The 18,757-nt window shown below is 45.8% G+C and overlaps 1 protein-coding gene across 1 annotated transcript in view; it reads right to left on the reverse strand.

The window, feature by feature from the left end:
• LOC125941788 (mitotic checkpoint serine/threonine-protein kinase bub-1-like) overlaps positions 1-18,757 on the reverse strand; it is a 93,817-nt gene that overhangs the window by 33,178 nt on the left and 41,882 nt on the right. The window contains exons 4-5 of the mRNA XM_049659634.1: positions 14,646-14,842; positions 47-186 (exon numbers count right to left, since the gene is read on the reverse strand). Coding sequence (XP_049515591.1) covers positions 47-186; positions 14,646-14,842 — 337 coding nt within the window. The remainder of the gene's footprint in view (positions 1-46; positions 187-14,645; positions 14,843-18,757) is intronic.

The following is an 18,757-nucleotide window of genomic DNA, read 5'->3' on the forward strand; positions in this document are numbered from 1 at the left end:
CTAGCATCACATTGTCCAGCGCGAAACATGTGTATTGCTCGAGTACCTCAGGTCCCCAGCAGTAGCAACGGAGAACAGGCGCTTGGCTAGGGGCACGTTGTTGCCGGTGTCTGCACCAGGGGGCGCTGGCATTTCCATCAATGGCTGCACAGCAGTAGGCTGCTGATGTTCAAAGTTGCTAAGTTCCTGCGAGATAGCCAAGTGTTGGCAGGCAATCAATGTGTTGATGTGGCAGTATCAAGATCCACAACTAAAGAACAAAAGAGAAGACAATTTTCTTGCCCCTTTGACACATATGAAAACCCACATGAACTGGGCCCTGAAAAACTTTCCTAATAGACCGCGCGCACTATTTAAGGACGCCGTCCAACGAATGTCATGGGGGGAAATTCTTTTAATCCTTCACTTATAAGAAGTAATTGGACCAATACGCGTCCTTCTCTCTTCTCGCCTCCGCTAGCGCACTGGAAGCTACACAAAGCCCCCTGTGTAGTGTCTCTGCAACGTTGAGAGTCTCTAGTGTTGAGTCTGTGTGGTAGGAGGACGACAATTTAAGGTTTGCGCTCGGTGTGCGGGGCCGAGAGATGAAATGCGCGGGCTTTTCCGTTCTTGTGTTCGGCGTGCGGGGCCGAAAAGCGCGGGATTTAGCGTCGCTGGTGCGCGTGGACGGCGCGCGTGCCGGGAGAGACCATCTAGAACGACGGGGCAGCCAGGCTGACAGAACGGGCAGTGCAGCGAGATGGAGCGGACCGAACGCCGGCCCACGTCCCGGCATCCCGGTCCTGCACTGTGAACTGGGCACCGCCCCGGCTTCTACCATCGACGCGGGTCCTGCGGAGCTGGGCCTCGTTCCCGCTCGCACGACCGCTGCCGTGCTGCCGGGCTCGGGCCACGACCCAGAGCCCCCTGGTCCTGTTCCGAACCGGGCGCCGCCCCGGCTTTCACCCACTGCTGTGCTGGGCTTCGCCCCGGCTCTCATCCCACCGCTACGGTGCCGAGCTCGGGCTACGACCCAGAGCTAACTCTCCGGACCCGGGCTACGTCCTGGTGCCACCCGGAACGTCAACCGCCGCCCGGATACCCCACCGCCGTCAGAGCCAAGTCCGCCGAGCCGTCGCCATGAGGCCGGACTCCTGTGTAGAACTGTGAGTGCTCGAGCGTGACACTTAACCAGCTTATCTGTATAGTTCATGTTCCCGTATTCGTCCCACGTGCCGTTCGTGTCATAAATACGTCTCTTTGTGTCTCTGGTTGCTTTCTTGTGCGTCTGGCTGACCTGCGCCCACACATAATCATCACAGTCTGTCTCGGCGGCGAAAGAGCTCGTCATGGCACCCCGTGGCAGTTGCAGACGACTATGCTACGCAGCCCGGCACTGCTATCTTGGAGAACACGTGCAGCAGACGCAGCTATGTGCAACTGTCGTGCGTAAACCAGCAGTGCGAAGATAAAATAATTTGTCTTTTTGAGATGGAAGACAGTCTATGCAGTGATGGAAGCGGCACTTGGTCTTTTGGAGCCGCTTTTCGAGCAGAAAAAAGCCAGTTTGGAGTATGCTTTCGGAACGGAAATATTTGATGCTTGAAGCAAAAAAAAAAGAACAATGCTTTGGAGCAATAATTTACTGCTCCGGTGCAACGAGGAATTCTGTATTAGTACTTCGTGAAACATTGCATTCCATATGTATTATACTAAGATGAGTTTTTTTCTACATCTTTCTCTTCCTTTTTTTATTGTTGTATAAGCTAAAAATAAGCACTGATCTAACCCAAATGTCCAGTTAATTCAGCATTTCACTAAGGAGTTAATTCCCTGTAAGTTTTCCTTGGCTTCGTTATACCATTTCATCTGTTTAAGTGTGTCATCCACTTAATAAGTTGACTATGTATAGGCGCCCCATTCGTTGATATTGGGCGAGTGCTTAATGCAGTGAAATCTCCATATATTGTACTTAAGAGGACAGCAGCAAATTGATCGTTATTCTGAAAGGTCGTTATAGTGAAACCCCCAAAATTAACCATCAGTTTATCAGTTGTTACCTTATGAGTTATCCCCGAAAACTTTGCTGCTGGCTCTTGGTCTCCACAATGTTACCATTTTCGATAGTTTCACCACCACGCATCACCGAAACACCGTGTAATAAGAGAAACGCACGCAAAACAGACACTCAAGCCGAGAAAACCTCCGGCAAAGAGGAAGCTCCATGTTGCCAATGATTATTTTTCTTTGTTCGTTTTTACATTCCTTGTTGTGGACACTGCAATTAAATTCGAAAGTGCAAGCGCGCGTAAACGACACCATCCGGAAAGTGCTACCCTGTATTATCCCTGCGAGCATGGAGATTATATTTCTCTATGCGCATAGCTGTTACAGTCACAGAAAGAAGCGCGAAGAAAAGCGGCATGTGCAGAAAGAAAGGCAAAAGAAGGAAGACAGGCCTCAGTTGCTAGACGACATTTGTCTGCATGGAATATGCGCTGGCAAAACGTGCTGCATAGTCACTTCCGCAATATAAGAAAAGAAATACAGCAGAAACACTCCACTGGGGAATTGTCTTATACAGTAATACCTCGTTAACTCGAACTTGCATATCTCGAAACACCAAGCTAAGTCGAAATTTTCCGCAGCACCAAACCATTTCCCATACATGCCATGTATTTATTGCCCTTAATCTCAAAGTATTTTTGGGCCAAATCACGGATATCTCGAAATTGTGACCGAGAGTGGAACAATAACTCTACCGCCAAACCGTTTAATAAGCTTCGTGCGAGGCTGCCGAGCCTACCACAAAGCGGATGCTTTACCCGAACGTGAAGTCGGGACCTAGCGGCATAACAACTTTTTGAAGCAACCACGTCGGCCGTCATGTCCTTCCTTCGCCCACGAAGGCAGGCCCTGTAAAATGGCATGCTTGATGCAGTTTGTTTTGTTCTCTTTATGCAATTCATGTGATTTACGATCAGAAGTGTGATTTTCGCTTTAATTTTATTCTACACAACGCACGCAGCAAGAGTACGCGCTATGCGAGAAGGATGTACTGGTGACAGGTGAATTTAGTAATTCCGAAATCACTGGGATGGCTGCAAATGGAGAGGACGGTGAAGACGATGGCAACAACAACAAGGGCCGCGACAGATACCGACATCAGCAGAAACAAGAAACATGCTTCGTTTGCTGCGAAATAAAGCTGAGTGCAGCGGCGGGAACGATTGGCTTATGCAATGTGTGAAGCAGCTCAAGGATGCGTTTCTACGTGCTACCGCAGAGCCTTACGCAGTTTTTCCTGCACGTAATAAAATCACAGTGCCGCAAACAGAGCTCGCTGATATCTCTGGTATGTTTTTATTTTAAATGCTTAGGCAATTCTGTGCTTACCCAACGAGAAAACTGTCCGTCCATCTGTCCCTCCCTCATGCAAGACGATCGCTTTCAAGAAAGAGCCTGCAGTGGTGAGGGACCGTGCCACCTGGCACTTCAACACAAGCGAAGCAGCAGAAACCCAGCGCGCGGAGTTACCAGCAGTCAGCACTCTCTTTGCTCTCCGCAGATCGCTTTCAAGACATGGTCTGTGCCGCCACCGGAGTCCTTTGATCACGGTTCATAAAGGTGCATTCACACGACCGGACGGAGGAGGAATTTTCACTGCGGATGGCGTATCACGTGACGCGCGCGTCATCAAAACGTGTCACCCTCGCCTAGTCTGGCTTCCTCTACTCGCGGTCCGGATCGAAAATGCTCGCCGGTATTTCCATCCATCCGTTTGGCGGTAGTCTGACCTCAATTTAGCGTAGTCAGTGTGAAATCTGTCAACATTGGACAGATTTGTGTGGCTACCATGGCGTGTTTTCGGCTTGAAGCCACGTGTGTTTTTGTTGCACAGCAGTGACTGCGTGTGCTTTTGTTGTGATGCAGCGGGAAAGGAGAGTCGTGGTTGCGCACGCATCTATATTTACTCAGACCGCGCAGCCTGCGTGACACCTCAACATGAGTGAGGTGCACAAAAAAAAACGCTAAGTGACGAGGCAACTGTCACTTTTTTGGCTCTTGTGGGATTCACAGCGCTATGGAATATAGAGCACGCAGATTATGCAAACGCGCAGCTGCTAAGCGCTGGAGTAGAGAGTAACCATGCGGATTCCGCAAACGGTGCTCCGGCTGTGGGAATGCGACCTAACTCGGCTGCGTTGGATTCAAGAGATCACGTGATTGTTTGGCTCGCGGAGCAGGCGGTATTTTGCCCTCGCGTGTGTATCCATCTTAATGGTTCAACACGGATGAACAAGGAGCTAAAGAGCGATAATGGCTTATGATGATCGGAACGCCATCAGTGCACAAGCCGCCACTTACAGTAATTCGCTTGCGTTATAAATGCACCTTGCGCCTCCATCCGCGCACCAGTTTGTGTCGCCGCAGCACTGTCGTTTGTACTGGCCGGACCAAGTGTCATAACACTGATAATGGCACCGAGCTGCTGGAGATCAGCAAGTGGCACAATGCTTACGCACACTTAGACAACTCCGGGAGGAGTTTCTGCTTGAATTTTTTTCGTTGAAACTTTTATGAAGAAGCAGTTAAGAAGCTCTTGTTCAAAAGTTGGTCAGTAGTGAATTTATTCGAAAGAACTCTACTTTCCACTGCAATTTCCGCAACTTTGCTTATCTCGAAATGTTTTCCGGTTTTTACTACATCAAGTTAACGAGGTATTACTGTACAATTGAGTCCCGTTACAACGAAATTCACAGAACACGATTTGAACACGAAGCGATTTGAACACGAAGCGATTTGAAGCCGCAATGAAGCCGCAATGAATTATCACAATTTCACTGCCTATTTATGACAGTCAGCAAGCTTGGCAAACTTATGCTCATGGGAAGTTTTATTTCATGAAGTCAGTCAGCCTGGACTTAACAGTCAGCTTTACGGCAAGCAAAGGCGTTATGCGAGTCTCGCAGTCCACTAAAAGGGCCATCGCAATGTCACTGTCGTGGGCTCTGATAACTTTTCCGATGAGGTGAAAGGGATCCATTACTTTCAAAGCAGCCGCCGGAGTCGGTGTGTCTTGCGGATTGTCATTTTCCTTATACGACGAGACGTTGGCATCATGTCGACAACAGCGGCTTGCCTACGGCAGGGCTGCGATGGCGCCGTATTTTGAACGCGATCTGCGATGTGGGCAAAGTGCAACTAGTGCTGGTAGAGTCGTATGCACGGTGCTTTCGATGTTTAGTTCGCGTTTAAGCGAGAGATGGCACAAAGGTCAATTCGCTCGTTGCTACTGTCGCGCCTCGTACTCCAGCGTTTCAACAACGTTTGGCAGGTATAAGCGAATGTTTACAAGTTTATACAGCCGAAGTCGTGGGGTCTGCGTTAACATCTGAAGTGAAATTTGAACTGCGCACCACAATTACATTTCAAAGGCGGAGCGGTGTGGCCACACCCCACCTCGCCGTAGCCTTTGCAGTGCAAGGCATTGACGAAGGAACATGAGCACAGCGGAGGCCATGTTTGATTGCCTATAACTCTGCTTCTGCTGAATGCATTTAAGTACTTTTTGCATCACAGTATTTCTGAAATAGTCTAACTTAACCTGAAATGCATTTCTTAACTTCGATAAAAGTTTTTCAGAGCCCCTTTAAAGCTCATGCTAGTTACAGCGTATCATCTAGGTTCTTCCATTCACAGCAACATATCTGTCTCCCTGTAAAGACACTGACGAATTATCTGGTCAGCACTCCTACAATGTTAAAGAATTCGGTTATATATCCTACAATTGAAATTACTTGTTGAGCAAGTTGGTAGCTGACCAGAAGCATGAATAAGAAGACTATTGTTGTCCTCACTTGCATAGATGGAATAGTGTGTGTTGTATGGCTTGTGTACTACATATCTACTCTTCCTTGTGCCCTTTTGGCAATTTTTTTCCTTGTCCGGGCTGCCTAGTATTACAGTAAAACCTGGTTAATTGTGACTTCACGGGAACGAAAGAAATATTTGAATTAACCGAAGATCTAATTATCGAGGGTATCAATAAAACCAACAAATGTGTACTGCATCAACACGCTTTTATTTACTCAATGAATCGGCAAGAGCCATGTCTATTTTACCCAAAAGCATGCGAAAGCTGCAATTCTGAATCCGATTAGCAATTCTGAATCCAAACTTCTTGCTCAGTGCAGCCATGGCCACACGTGTTAATCCGAGACAAGCATTTCCCTACCGTGCGCACATCCGAATAATTTTTGCGCCAGTGAGCTGGTTGCCAGCAGATCGTTCGTCGCAATGTAGCCGGCACTCTTCATACTCTACAGTTCTCGCTGTTTATGACACATTGCACACGCTGCCTTTCCACCTAGTCAAAAGGAAACTACTGTTTGCCGCAACCAGTGCGGAGAAACCATGGTCACTATAGACATAATAATAGATGGCGCGACCATGGAGTTCTTAAGGCATGGGGCCAATGCGTGCACCGAGTCAAGACAAAACTGTTGTTTGCCCCAACCGCTACAGATGAAAGTGTGGTCCCTATCAAAGCGACCATGGATAGAGATTACGCAGTTGTGAAGGCACATGGCCAACGCAGCGCTACGTGCGGCATTAAACACAAGTATGACGGCTATAAAGACACAAATAAGCACAAAGTGTTCCCCGTACGATTTACGCTGATGTCTACGACAATGTGGATTCCGCACTTCGTTTCAATAGACCGATCCCACCGACCGATCTGCGCATGCGCCGGTTTTCCGGAAGTAGCACTTCCACCATCTTGGTTGTAGTCAACTGGTCAACCACACCACCGCAGTCCCCGCTCGTTGAGTACTGCGCACAAGCTTCCCAGTCTTCTCTGCGACTCCACCGCCGAGAAAAATTCATGCATTTTAAGAAATTACATTGGCTGTTCATTGCATGATGCGAGGCGAACGTTGAATAGTGCCTGCTGCTTTTTATTTTGGTTGTTACCCGCTGAATACGCGTTGAGAATCGTATTTGTTCGAGCTTTGTATTTAGTACATGCTCATGTACGCGGTCGTTTTGTGTTATTTTTGCACACGCGCATCTCGGTGACAGCAACGTTATGTTTGCTTAGCGACGGACACAATAGGATTTGTATACCTGTTGGCGACAAGTTTGAAATGCAGCGCCGAAACTTTCGTGCCCTAATGATGCTTACCTACATGGGTTTTCCGCACGAGTTGCAGACTTCGGTAACCGCGATATCTAGAAGTTATTAGGTAAGCTAGGCAGCCTTTTTAACTGCGGAGCTGTTTAAGCTGGCCGTTAGTCGGTCCGTCGCGAACAAAAAATGTGGGCCGATCCTGGCGGTAGTGCAGAAGGGGTCCAAGCGCAATGGCACTACCCCTGTGAACTAGCGAAGCTGAGCTGGCTAAGCCTAGTTAAGCATGGTTGGGACTACTTAAGCTTAGTCAGTCATCGATAACTATTCGATAGTCAATCAATATCTAATCGATAATCGATCAATAATTAATAAATTCTGGAAAATAATGGGGATGACTAGGTAGTGCTTAGCCTAACCCAAATACGTAGCCAATACCTTGCTATAGCCAATCGATAGCCAATCAATAGCTAAGTGATAATCGATCATTATTCAATAAATTCCGGAAAATGCTGGGGATGACTTTGGTAGTGCTTAGCCTAGCCCAAATACGTAGCCAATACCTTGCGATAGCCAATCGATAGCCAATCAATAGCTAATCAATAATCGTTGAATAATCAATAATTTTCGGGAAATAATGGGATGACTAGGTAATGATTCATCATCATCATCATCATCATCATCATCATCAGCCTATTTTATGTCCACTGCAAGACGAAGGCCTCTCCCTGCGATCTCCAATTACCCCTGTCTTGCGCTAGCGTATTCCAACTTGTGCCTGCAAATTTCCTAACTTCATCATCCCATCTGATTTTTCTGCCGACCTCGACTGCGCTTCCCTTCTCTTGGTATCCATTCTGTAACCCTAATGGTCCACCGGTTATCCATCCTACGCATCCTACCATCCTGCCCAGCTCCATTTCTTCCGCTTAATGTCAACTAGAATATCGGCTATCCCCGTTTGTTCTCCGATCCACACCGCTCTCTTCCTGTCTCTTAAAGTTAGTCCTAAGATTTTTCGTTCCATCGCTCTGTGCGGTCCTTAACTTGTTCTCGAGCTTCTATGTTAACCTCCAAGTTTCTGCCCCATATGTTAGCACCGGTAGAATGCAATGATTGTACACTTTTCTTTTCAACGACCGTGGTAAGCTCCCAGTGAGGATTTGGCAATACCTGCCGTATGCACTCCAACCCAATTTTATTCTTCTGTAAATTTCTTTCTCGTGAGCAGGGTCCCCTGTGAGTAATTGACCTAGATAAAAGTACTCCTTTACAGACTCTACAGGCTGACTGGCGATCCTGAATTCTTGTTCCCTTGCCAGGCTATTGAACATTATCTTTGTCTTCTGCATATTAATCTTCAACCCCACTCTTACACTTTCTCGGTTCAGGTCCTCATCATCTGCTGCAATTTGTCTCATTGCTGCTGAATAGAACAATGTCATCAGCAAATCAGAGGTTGCTGATATATTCACTGTTGATCCTCACTCCTAAGCTTTCCCAGTCTAAGAGCTTGAATACTTCTTCTAGGCATGCAGTGAATAGCATTGGAGAGATTTTTGTCTCCTTGCTGACCCTTTCTTGATAGGTAACTTTCTACTTTTCTGTGGAGAACCAAGGTAGCTGTGGAATCCTTGTAGATGTTTGCTAAGATATTCACGTATGTCTCTTGTACTCCTTGATTATGCAATGCCTCTATGACTGCTGGTATCTCTACTGAATCAAATGCCTTTTCATAATCTATGAAAGCCATATAGAGAGGTTGATTGTATTCCGCAGATTTCTCGATTACCTGATTGATGACAATGGATATGATCCATCGTAGAATATCCCTTCCTGAAGCCAGTCTGTTCTCTTGGTTGGCTGAAGTCAAGTGTTGCCCTGATTCTATTAGAAATTATCTTGGTGAATATTTTATACAGTACTGAAAGCAAGCTAACGGGTCTATAATTCTTCAATTCTTTAACGTCCTCCCTTCTTATGGATTAGTATAATGTTGGCGTTCTTCCAGCTCTCGGTACACTTGAAGTTGTGAGGCATGCGTATAAAGGGTCGCAAGCTTTTCAATTGTGATATCTCCTCCGTCCTTGATTAAATCGACTGTTATTACATCTTCTCCAGCAGCTTTTCCCCTGGACATGTCTTTCACGGCCCTTCTAACTTCATCACTAGTTATAGAAGGAGCCTCTGTATCCGGTTAATCCCTATTTCGAATGAAAGTAGTTTGGCTGTTTTGGGTACTGTACAGGTCAGTATAGAATTCTTCCGCTGCTTTTTACTATGTCATCGAAATTGCTGATGATATTACCATGCTTATTTTTCAGTGCATACATCTTGCCATGTCCTATGCCAAGCTTTCTTACTGATTTAATGCTGCGTCCATATTTTATGGCTTCTCAATCTTCCCCACGTTATAATTTCGAATATCCCTTACTTTCTTCTTGTTGATCAGTTTTGACAGTTCAGCGAATTCTATCTGATTCTTGAGTAGGACATTTTCATGTTTGGTCGTTTCTTTATTAGGTCCTTTGTTTTTTGGTAGAGCTTGCCTACTGGTTGCCTTCGTGCCTTACCTCCCACTTCAAATTGCTGCTTCTGAGATCAACCTAGTTACGGTTTCATTAATTACCACTATGTTGTCTTTATCTTCCTGTTCTAAAGCTGCATATTGTTTGCGAGCACCAGCCTGAATTGGTCTGCTTTTACCCTTACTGCTCTAGGTTGGCCTGTTTCCTTTGACTAATTTTACTCTTTCTCTCTTCAATTGAGAGAAATCCTGAGCCTCAATAATCTATGGTGACTGCATTTTACCTTACCTAACACTTCTATATCCTGCACTATGCTTAGATCGGCAGAGAGTATGAAATCTATTTCATTCCTTGTTTCTCCATTAGGGCTTTTCCAGGTCCACTTCCTGTTGCTGCGCTTCCTGAAGAAGGTATTCATTATTCGGAGCCTATTCCTTTCCGCGAATTCTACTAACATCTCTCCTCTTGCATTCCTAGAATCGATGCCGTAGTTGCCAATGGCTTGCTCACCAATCTGCTTTTTCCCCACTTTTGCATTGAAGTCGCCCATGACTAAAGTATACTGAGTTTGCACCTTTCTCATTGCTAGTTCAACATCTTCATAAAACTGTTCAATTTCTTCATCATCGTGACTAGAGGTTGGGGCGTAGGCTTTTACTACCTCATTTTGTACCTCCTATTCAGCTTTATTACGACGATTGCTACCCGCTCATTAATGTTGTAAAATTCATCAATGTTGCCCGCTATGTTGTTATGGACTAGAAATCCTATCCGGGATTCTCTCTTATCTGGAAGACCTCTGTAGCAGAGGACGTGGTCGTTAGTCAGCACTGTGTAAGCCTCACCAGTTCTTCTAACCTCAGTAAGGCAATAATATCCCAGGCAATGCCTGACAATTCTTCAAATAGTCCTGCAAAGCTAGCCTCACTCGATAGGGTGCGCGTGTTGAGCGTTGCCAGGTTCAGTTTCCATTGGCGGCCTGTCCGGACCCAGATATTCTTAGCACCCTCTGCCGCGTAGCAGGTCTGACCGCCGCCTTGGTCAGGTGCTCCGCAGCCACTGGGACTGAGGGCCATGGGTTAATTGTCGGAGTTATGAGGGATGTAGTGGCCGAATACTGCACCAGGGAGGCCAATTCCTATTCTGGTAAGGGAGTGAGTTTTGATGAAGCTTAGTGGCCTTCCTTGTTTGGTTGTACCTGAACTAGTATAGCCCCACTAGCTCTCGGCAATTTTTTTTCTTGCCGGTGTCAGGCACCACTCGATGCCTGAAAAATGAAGTGGACTCGAAGTAGGATTCTAACTTACGACCTTCAGATTTGAAGCCAGGTATTCTACCTCTACTCCACGCCACCACGCTTAGCCTAGTGCTTAGCCTAGCCCAAATACCTAGTCAATACCTTGCAATAGGCAATCGAGAGCCAATCAATAGCTAATCGATCAATAATCACATTCCGTAAAATGCTGTGAAGGACTTGGTAGTGCTTCATCATCATCAGCCTATATTATGTCCACTGCAGGACGAAGGCCTCTCCCTGCGATCTGCAATTACCCCTGTCTTGCGCTAGCGTATTCCAACTTGCGCCTGCGAATTTCCTAACCTCATCATCCCACCTGTGCTTAGCCAAGTGCTTAGTAGTGCTTAGCCAAGCCCATATACGTGAAAAATACCTTGCGATAGCCAATGAATAGTTTATCGATAATCGATCAATAATCAATAATTTCTGAAATTGCTGGGGATGACTTGGTAGCGCTTAGCCTAGCCCAAAAGCCAGGACTAGCTATAGGTGCCCATCAGCTCCGCTGTCTATAGCATTGCCCTCTAGTGCAAGCTACGCTAATTTTTTATTTGTATTCAAGCGAATGGTACCCTTTCTGCTTCAAAAACTCGGGCTGCGTGGGGAGGCGAGCATCCATCTTTTGCATAGCAGCCGCAATATACTTTTATCAGTGGTTCGTACTGGTCGATTAAGCCATTAAGACCGTATCATTATTAATTTAATTTTCAAAGTGTCCGACAAAATGCATGGGCATTCCAGTTAACTTTTCGAGGAAAATGCTGTTTTATACATTGAAGCATAAAGTTAACTGGACCGCCCATGCATTTCGTCGGACACTTTGAAAATTGATATCTCGAAACTGGTTCAGTCCTGAGAATTCTTTCCAAGTGGATACGGCTTCTGAACTCTGCGGCTATAATTCGTAGATTGAAAGATGTGCCGTAAAATAATCAATTATATTTTAATTAGCGTAATTATGTTACCTATTCAATTAGGCATATTGATTTCTCATGGAAGTAATGGCTACCTGATCAAGTAGTTTAGATTAAGGATTATAATTGTGCTATCTGCCACAGGCAATTCCAAAAAATTGGTGCAGCTAAAATGAAACACCCTGTACATATATTTCAAATATAAAAGAGGCTCACAATGAAAAAAGGTTTTAAATTTAATAATTATGGGGGTTTACGTGCCACAACCACGATCTGATTATGAGGCACGCCGAAGTGGGGGACTCCGGAATAATTTCGACCGCCCGAGGTTATTCAACGTGCGCCTAAATCTAAGTACACGGGTGTTTTGCATTTTGCCCCCATCGAAATGCTGCTGCTATTCGTCCCCGTGTTTCTTCTCACGCTGTGTATTACCAGTACCACCTATTAGTTCGTTAGACCCTCGTGTGTCGAAGCTTTCGCTCTTTAGGAAACAGATAGAATCCGAAGGCTCTGCTTCTTGTGCAGTTGTTGTAGCACCTAGGAACGCAGCAGATGAATCCTCCGATCAGACGATGAAACAGGACGCACAGATACTCCAGGCGGCTAGAGCGGCGGGATGACTACAAGTACCAGCATGCACCGCGGCAGCGGTGGCGTCGTGAAACTGGCCGGTGGGATCAGTCCATTAGATGCTAGTGCCGCTTTTGCTCTCTTGTGTCGCACATTCGCACCGCCCTGCGCTCACTGTGCCCAGAGAGTTGTACAAATGAGCCAATATGCAACCAAATACGTTCGAATTAACGAGTTTGATTCCATTAAATAATGCACACTTGCTCGGACCAGAGGACGAGTCCGAATTATCCGATTTTCCAAATTAACGAGGGCCGAATTAATGAGGCTTCACTGGAATAAAATGTGCCTCATGTGCGTTTGTCAATATACTACTGAGCGACCACGAAAAATGTACATCGCACCTGTGCACCATGCGTTGACATAATCACATAAAATAATTATTACGGTAGCAATTACACGGACACTGCAGGCGATTTTCCTTGTCATCGAAGTCTGCTCAAGGTTATGCATAAAGTCCAAGTGCGATAGGATCGTGGCCATAGGCCGCATAGGGTAGTTGCAAAGGATAGCGTGCGAGAGTGCGTCAAGAAGGATATTGGGTTGGTGAGCGGGGAGGTGAGCAAGCACTAGGAGGGGAGTGGAAGGAGCAGGTTAGCGCACACTTATTGTTCACATAGCGCAGTTGATCACGGCCACGTGCGCGCTATGTTGGAGAAACTTTGCTGTGAGTGCAAAGGTTGGCCAGCCGACAAGGCTGATAGCTTTTTGTGCACTGTGTTTTTGCGTAGCTAGTTCACGTTGAAGTGAGAAGCTGCACGAAGGGGAATTTGCTTGCCGCTGCAGCTGCTCTTCATCCTGCTAGCATTGTGACAGCAAGTGTTCACAGTGCTCGAGTAAGGTGTATTGATGTATTCCCATGATGATTCCAGGATGCACACCTAGGCCCCGTACTGAGATTTTCAACACCGCTATCCCACACTACTTTTGTGTAAAAATCTGATTTCCCGCATCGTTTTTGTTCTGGGCACTTTCCCGCATCTACTGGCAAGTTTCCGTTAAAAGCGTCATCTAAAGAATGAAATACGGTGGCGTAGCTCTTTTGAAACGACGCCCAGTCAGTTTCCATCACTTGCTTTTAGAAACTATGAGCACAGCCACCATCATTTTTCAAGAGTTAGTCATATTTTGTTATCAACAGGACATGACTGGATTCTGCATACTATCGCAAAGCATTCTAGTAAGCTGAAAGCGGAATTAAACTACTGCATCATGCAGGCATTTTGCAAAGGACTTGCCGTTCCAGCTGCACCATCATCCACACACGTTGAGAGCCGCAAAGTTGTGTTTTATGTTGCTTCGGCTGAAAAAGTGAAGTTCAAAATATAGAACGCCACCGCGGACTGTTATCAGCACCAACGTAAATGATGTGTCAAAACTGTGATCTCCTGATAACGGTGTAGTAATGACATGATAACTACTCGGGCCTTATGAATATCGACAGCAACAAAGTAGCAATGCATGAGCGACCCTTGACACAAATTGGTAAGAATCTTCCAAACAGCACATATGCAAATAGTGCTCTTGATGCCACACAAAAAATTTCACGAAACCAAGAGTGCCACCGTGAAAAAAAAACAAGGGTGCTATTGTGGCCGCCGAAAATGCACGCAGCAGCGCAAGAGGTGCACAAAAACTAGAGTGCAGCCCTCGAGGCCTCCAAGAAACGTGCATACCAGTGCTACCTTGGAGGTTTGGCCGCCACACTGCCTCGCTTTAAAGCAAGCAAGAGACATGCCTTGAAAGCATGGTTGAAAGTGAGCTTCCTCTTGGTGGTCATATTTTCGTGACGGTTGGACTGGAACTGAGGGCGTGCTGCCGTGCACCCAATTTGCTTGCACTTCCCTGCTCCAGAACATCGAGATTGCTGCGACCGAGATTGAAGTGTGCGTTGGAAAAGTATGGTGCTTTTGAAAATGTTCCGTTATAGCGAATGCAGTTTCAATACACAGGTTCAGGAAATCATTAATTAAGTGAAATTAGATCACTATAACAGATAAATTGTATCTCTGGGATCGTTAAAAGTGGGTTCAACTGCATATGCGAACACAGTATTGTACCATTTTCCTGGCTATGGTCACAAGCTGACCACAAATTCAACGTTTCATAAGATCCTGCAGCACAAACTTTTGTGGTTGGCTGTACATTATCACTGCACATACTGGCTGCTGCTGCTGCACTTGTTGACGTGGCTGCAGAAGAGGCTCTGCGAGGTACGGCTGTCCAGATGCTGCTGAGGAGGCCGATGGAGACATTTCACAGATGGACACCTCCTGGACCAGTGCAGTCAGACCGCCCACAGTGAAGTCCTCGCCACCTGAGGCACTGTGTGGTACATCGGGCAGGGGGTCGAAGTCAACTGCAGCATCCACGAGAATTCGAAACACTGCATGTTTGACAGGCTTTTCTAAAGTTAATCTTCTTTAAAGCCCTCAAAACACATGGTGTGGGAGTTGTGTTCATAAATGCACAGAGCTGGCAGCCTTTCTTTCTCCGATGAAGGGAACCAACCTAATTGCGACTGGCAGCACAACCCCAACTTCAAACCGGGTGCAAGCATAGACCGTCACATGGTTGCGGAAGTCTCTCGTAGTGTCGCCAACATTGGCGTCCAATGCAAACCTGTTATTTTGTTGGCTGTATGCGCGACTGCACGACATGGGAACAAGCATACGAAACAGAAATGCATCTCTCTTGCTATGGTATGAAGTAAAACAAAAACACTAAGACATTCGGTTTGCATGTTTTAATATTTCTCTAAACATTATTTCGTCTACTGAAGCAAGAGCTTAAACAAATAATTAATTTTGCCTTGAATAATTCTCGAAGTCATGCGTCACTCGCAGTGACGTAACAGGACAGCGATGCACGTAGGGCACTTGCGTGATTAACAACTCTCCGGCTGGGAGCGTAGCACCCATGACGAGAAGGGCAAATACTGTTTGTTTGAAATTTCAGCTCTTTTCATGACGCATAGCAATGTAATATTAGCAGACACGATTGTTAACGCATTGTATGCACTACGCTTGTCAGCTCAAAATGGTCAGTCCTGGCAACAAGGAAGAGTTGTTTTCAATGCCTTTTGAAATACTGTGGGGCTTCCGAAATTCAGAAAACACGAAAGCACTTGCTCCATTCTCAAGTAATTTAGGTGAAATTCATTTACAACAACGCTCACGAAATTACAGCCAATACCAATCTCTCTACTCCACTTTATACAGTGAAATCTCGTTTTAACGATTTTGCATAATGCATTTTTCGAGATAATGCGTTTTCTTTCCCGGCCAATGTCTAATAGGAGCAATGTATTTCAGATGATACGTTTCATTTTCCAATTCCCGTGAAAACTGCATCAACGAGATTCCACTGCACAATACTGTAAAGACCAGAGCAACTTTTCAGCTTACCTGCATTCGCAACAAAAAAATTGTACATGCCACATTACATCATGGCGCGCGCTGTCGTAAAGCCACATTATGAGGTGAGAGTCACGCTGACGTGAGCCCACACCTAAAGGCGTATATGGGGGGGGGTGACTTCGAGGCTAAAGATTCTGGGAAAAAAACCTTGCCTCATATTCGATTAAATGCCATATGTGTACTAGTGCACCATTTACATAGCTTCTGCAGTGTTGCCTGCTAAGTATTAAATTGTGTTATACAGTGAAAGTTGGATATAACGAACTTCAGAGGACCGTGATAAGTGGTTCGTTATTTTGAAAAGCCGTTATAATGAAATCCCCAAAATGAACTGTTCCGCTCATTAAAGGGACACTAAAGGCAAATCTTGTTTCAACGTGGAATAATAAAATACGATCACAGAAACCTCGAAATGGTTGTTTCATGCCAAGAAAATCCAGTCGAACCCATTTATAGCGATAACGGTTTTAACAATATATCGGTTTTAACGATGAGAAGCTGCTGCACCATCAACTTTTGCATGTTTTCTATTGTGAAATAACCTACTTACTAGAATGCCCCCGTGCCGCATTATCGGTTATAACGATGAAGACTGGCTACGGGCTGTCCGTACCGAAAGGGAATGGAAAGCGAACTCCTTGAAAAGAAAACAGAAAAAAATTTTGAGCCGTTGCAGGCCGCCGCAGGCTTTTTTCTAATCTTATCCGCATCGCCAGCCTCGCGCGCCTCTGTCCCGTTGCCCTTTCACCCCTCCGAAGACAAATGGGCTGCGCCAATAGCTCTACACCGGGCCCCCCTCCGAAACACGAATGGACCGTAACAACTGCGCTGATACCGCTGGGCTGGCGGAGCGCCGCAAATGTGCGACGCAATAGAGCCAAAACGGAGTTAGCGTCCACCGAAACGAAGCGACGGAGTTCGCATCGCCATAGTCATCAGTGAAAATCGTGCTGGAATCAATGAAGGCAACGCCGGAACGCTTCGTGCCTATTGTTGCGGATGAGATGGGTTTATTTACAAGATGATAGACGGAAGCAGCAAATATGGACGCAGCATGAAATCAGTAAGAAGAAAACTAGGCATAGGACAAGGCAAGATGTATGCACTGAAAGATAAGCATGGTAATATCATCAGCAATTTCGATGACATAGTAAAAGCAGCAGAAGAATTCTATACTGACCTGTACAGTAGCCAAAACAGCCAAGCTACTTTCATTCGAAATAGTGAAGAACCGGATACAGAAGCTCCTTCTATAACTAGCGATGATGTTAGAAGGGCCTTGAAAGACATGACCAGGGGAAAAGCGCCTGGAGAAGATGGAATAACAGTAGATTTAATCAAAGATGGAGGAGATAGCATGCTTGAAAAGCTTGCGGCCCTTTATACGCAATGCCTCACACCTTCAAGTGTACCAGAGAGCTGGAAGAACGCCAACATTATACTAATCCATAAGAAGGGAGACGTTAAAGAATTGAAGAATTATAGACCCGTTAGCTTGCTTTCAGTATTGTATAAAATATTCGCCAACATAATTTCCAATAGAATCAGGACAACACTTGACTTCAGTCAACCAAGAGAACAGGCTGGCTTTAGGAAGGGATATTCTACGACGGACCATATCCATGCCATCAATCAGGTAATCGAGAAATCTGCGGAGTACAATCAACCTCTCTATATGGCTTTCATAGATTATGAAAAGGCATTCGCTTCAGTAGAGATACCAGCAGTCATAGAGGCATTGCGTAATCAAGGAGTAGAGGAGGCATACGTGAATATCTTAGCAAATATCTACAAGGATTCCACAGCTACCTTGGTTCTCCACAATAAAAGTAGAAAGATACCTATCAAAAGAGGGGTCAGGCAAGGAGACACAATCTCTCCAATGCTATTCACTGCATGCTTAGAAGAAGTATTCAAGCTCTTAGACTGGGAAGGATTAGGAGTGAGGATCGATGGCGAATATCTCAGCAACCTTCGGTTTGCAGATGACATTGTCCTATTGAGCAACAATGGAGAGGAATTACAACAAATGATTGAGGACGTTCATCGAGAAAGTGCAAGAATTGGGTTGAAGATGAATATGCAGAAGACAAAGATAATGTTCAATAGCCTGACAAGGGAACAAGAACTCAGGATCCCCAGTCAGCCTCTAGAGTCTGTAAAGGAATATGTTTATCTAGGTCAATTACTCACAGGGGACCCTGATCACGAGAAAGAAATTTACAGAAGAATAAAATTGGGTTGGAGTGCATACGGCAGGCATTGCCAAATCCTGACTGGGAGCTTACCACTGTCGTTGAAAAGAAAAATGTACAATCATTGCATTCTACCGGTGCTAACATATGGGGCAGAAACTTGGAGGTTAACAAAGAAGCTCGAGAACAAGTTAAGGACCGCACAAAGAGCGATGGAACGAAAAATCTTAGGAGTAACGTTAAGAGACAGGAGGAGAGCGGTGTGGATCAGAGAACAAACGGGGGTAGACGATATTCTAGTTGACATTAAGCGGAAGAAATGGAGCTGGGCAGGCCATGTAATGCGTAGGATCGATAACCGGTGGACCATTAGGGTTACAGAATGGATACCAAGAGAAGGGAAGCGCAGTCGAGGACGGCAAAAAGTCAGGTGGGATGATGAGGTTAGGAAATTCGCAGGCGCAAGTTGGAATACGCTAGCGCAAGACAGGGGCAATTGGAGATCGCAGGGAGAGGCCTTCGTCCTGCAGTGGACTTGAATATAGGCTGATGATGATGATCATGATGATGAGAGGGGGCATAGAGACGGGATCGCAGGCAGTTAGGCATTCTCTAACACACGCGCGGTTCTTCGCTCTCTCTTCGGCTCCACCACGCAGC

This window comes from Dermacentor silvarum, unplaced genomic scaffold (assembly GCF_013339745.2).
Source record: "Dermacentor silvarum isolate Dsil-2018 unplaced genomic scaffold, BIME_Dsil_1.4 Seq312, whole genome shotgun sequence".
Lineage (NCBI taxonomy): Eukaryota > Metazoa > Arthropoda > Arachnida > Ixodida > Ixodidae > Dermacentor > Dermacentor silvarum.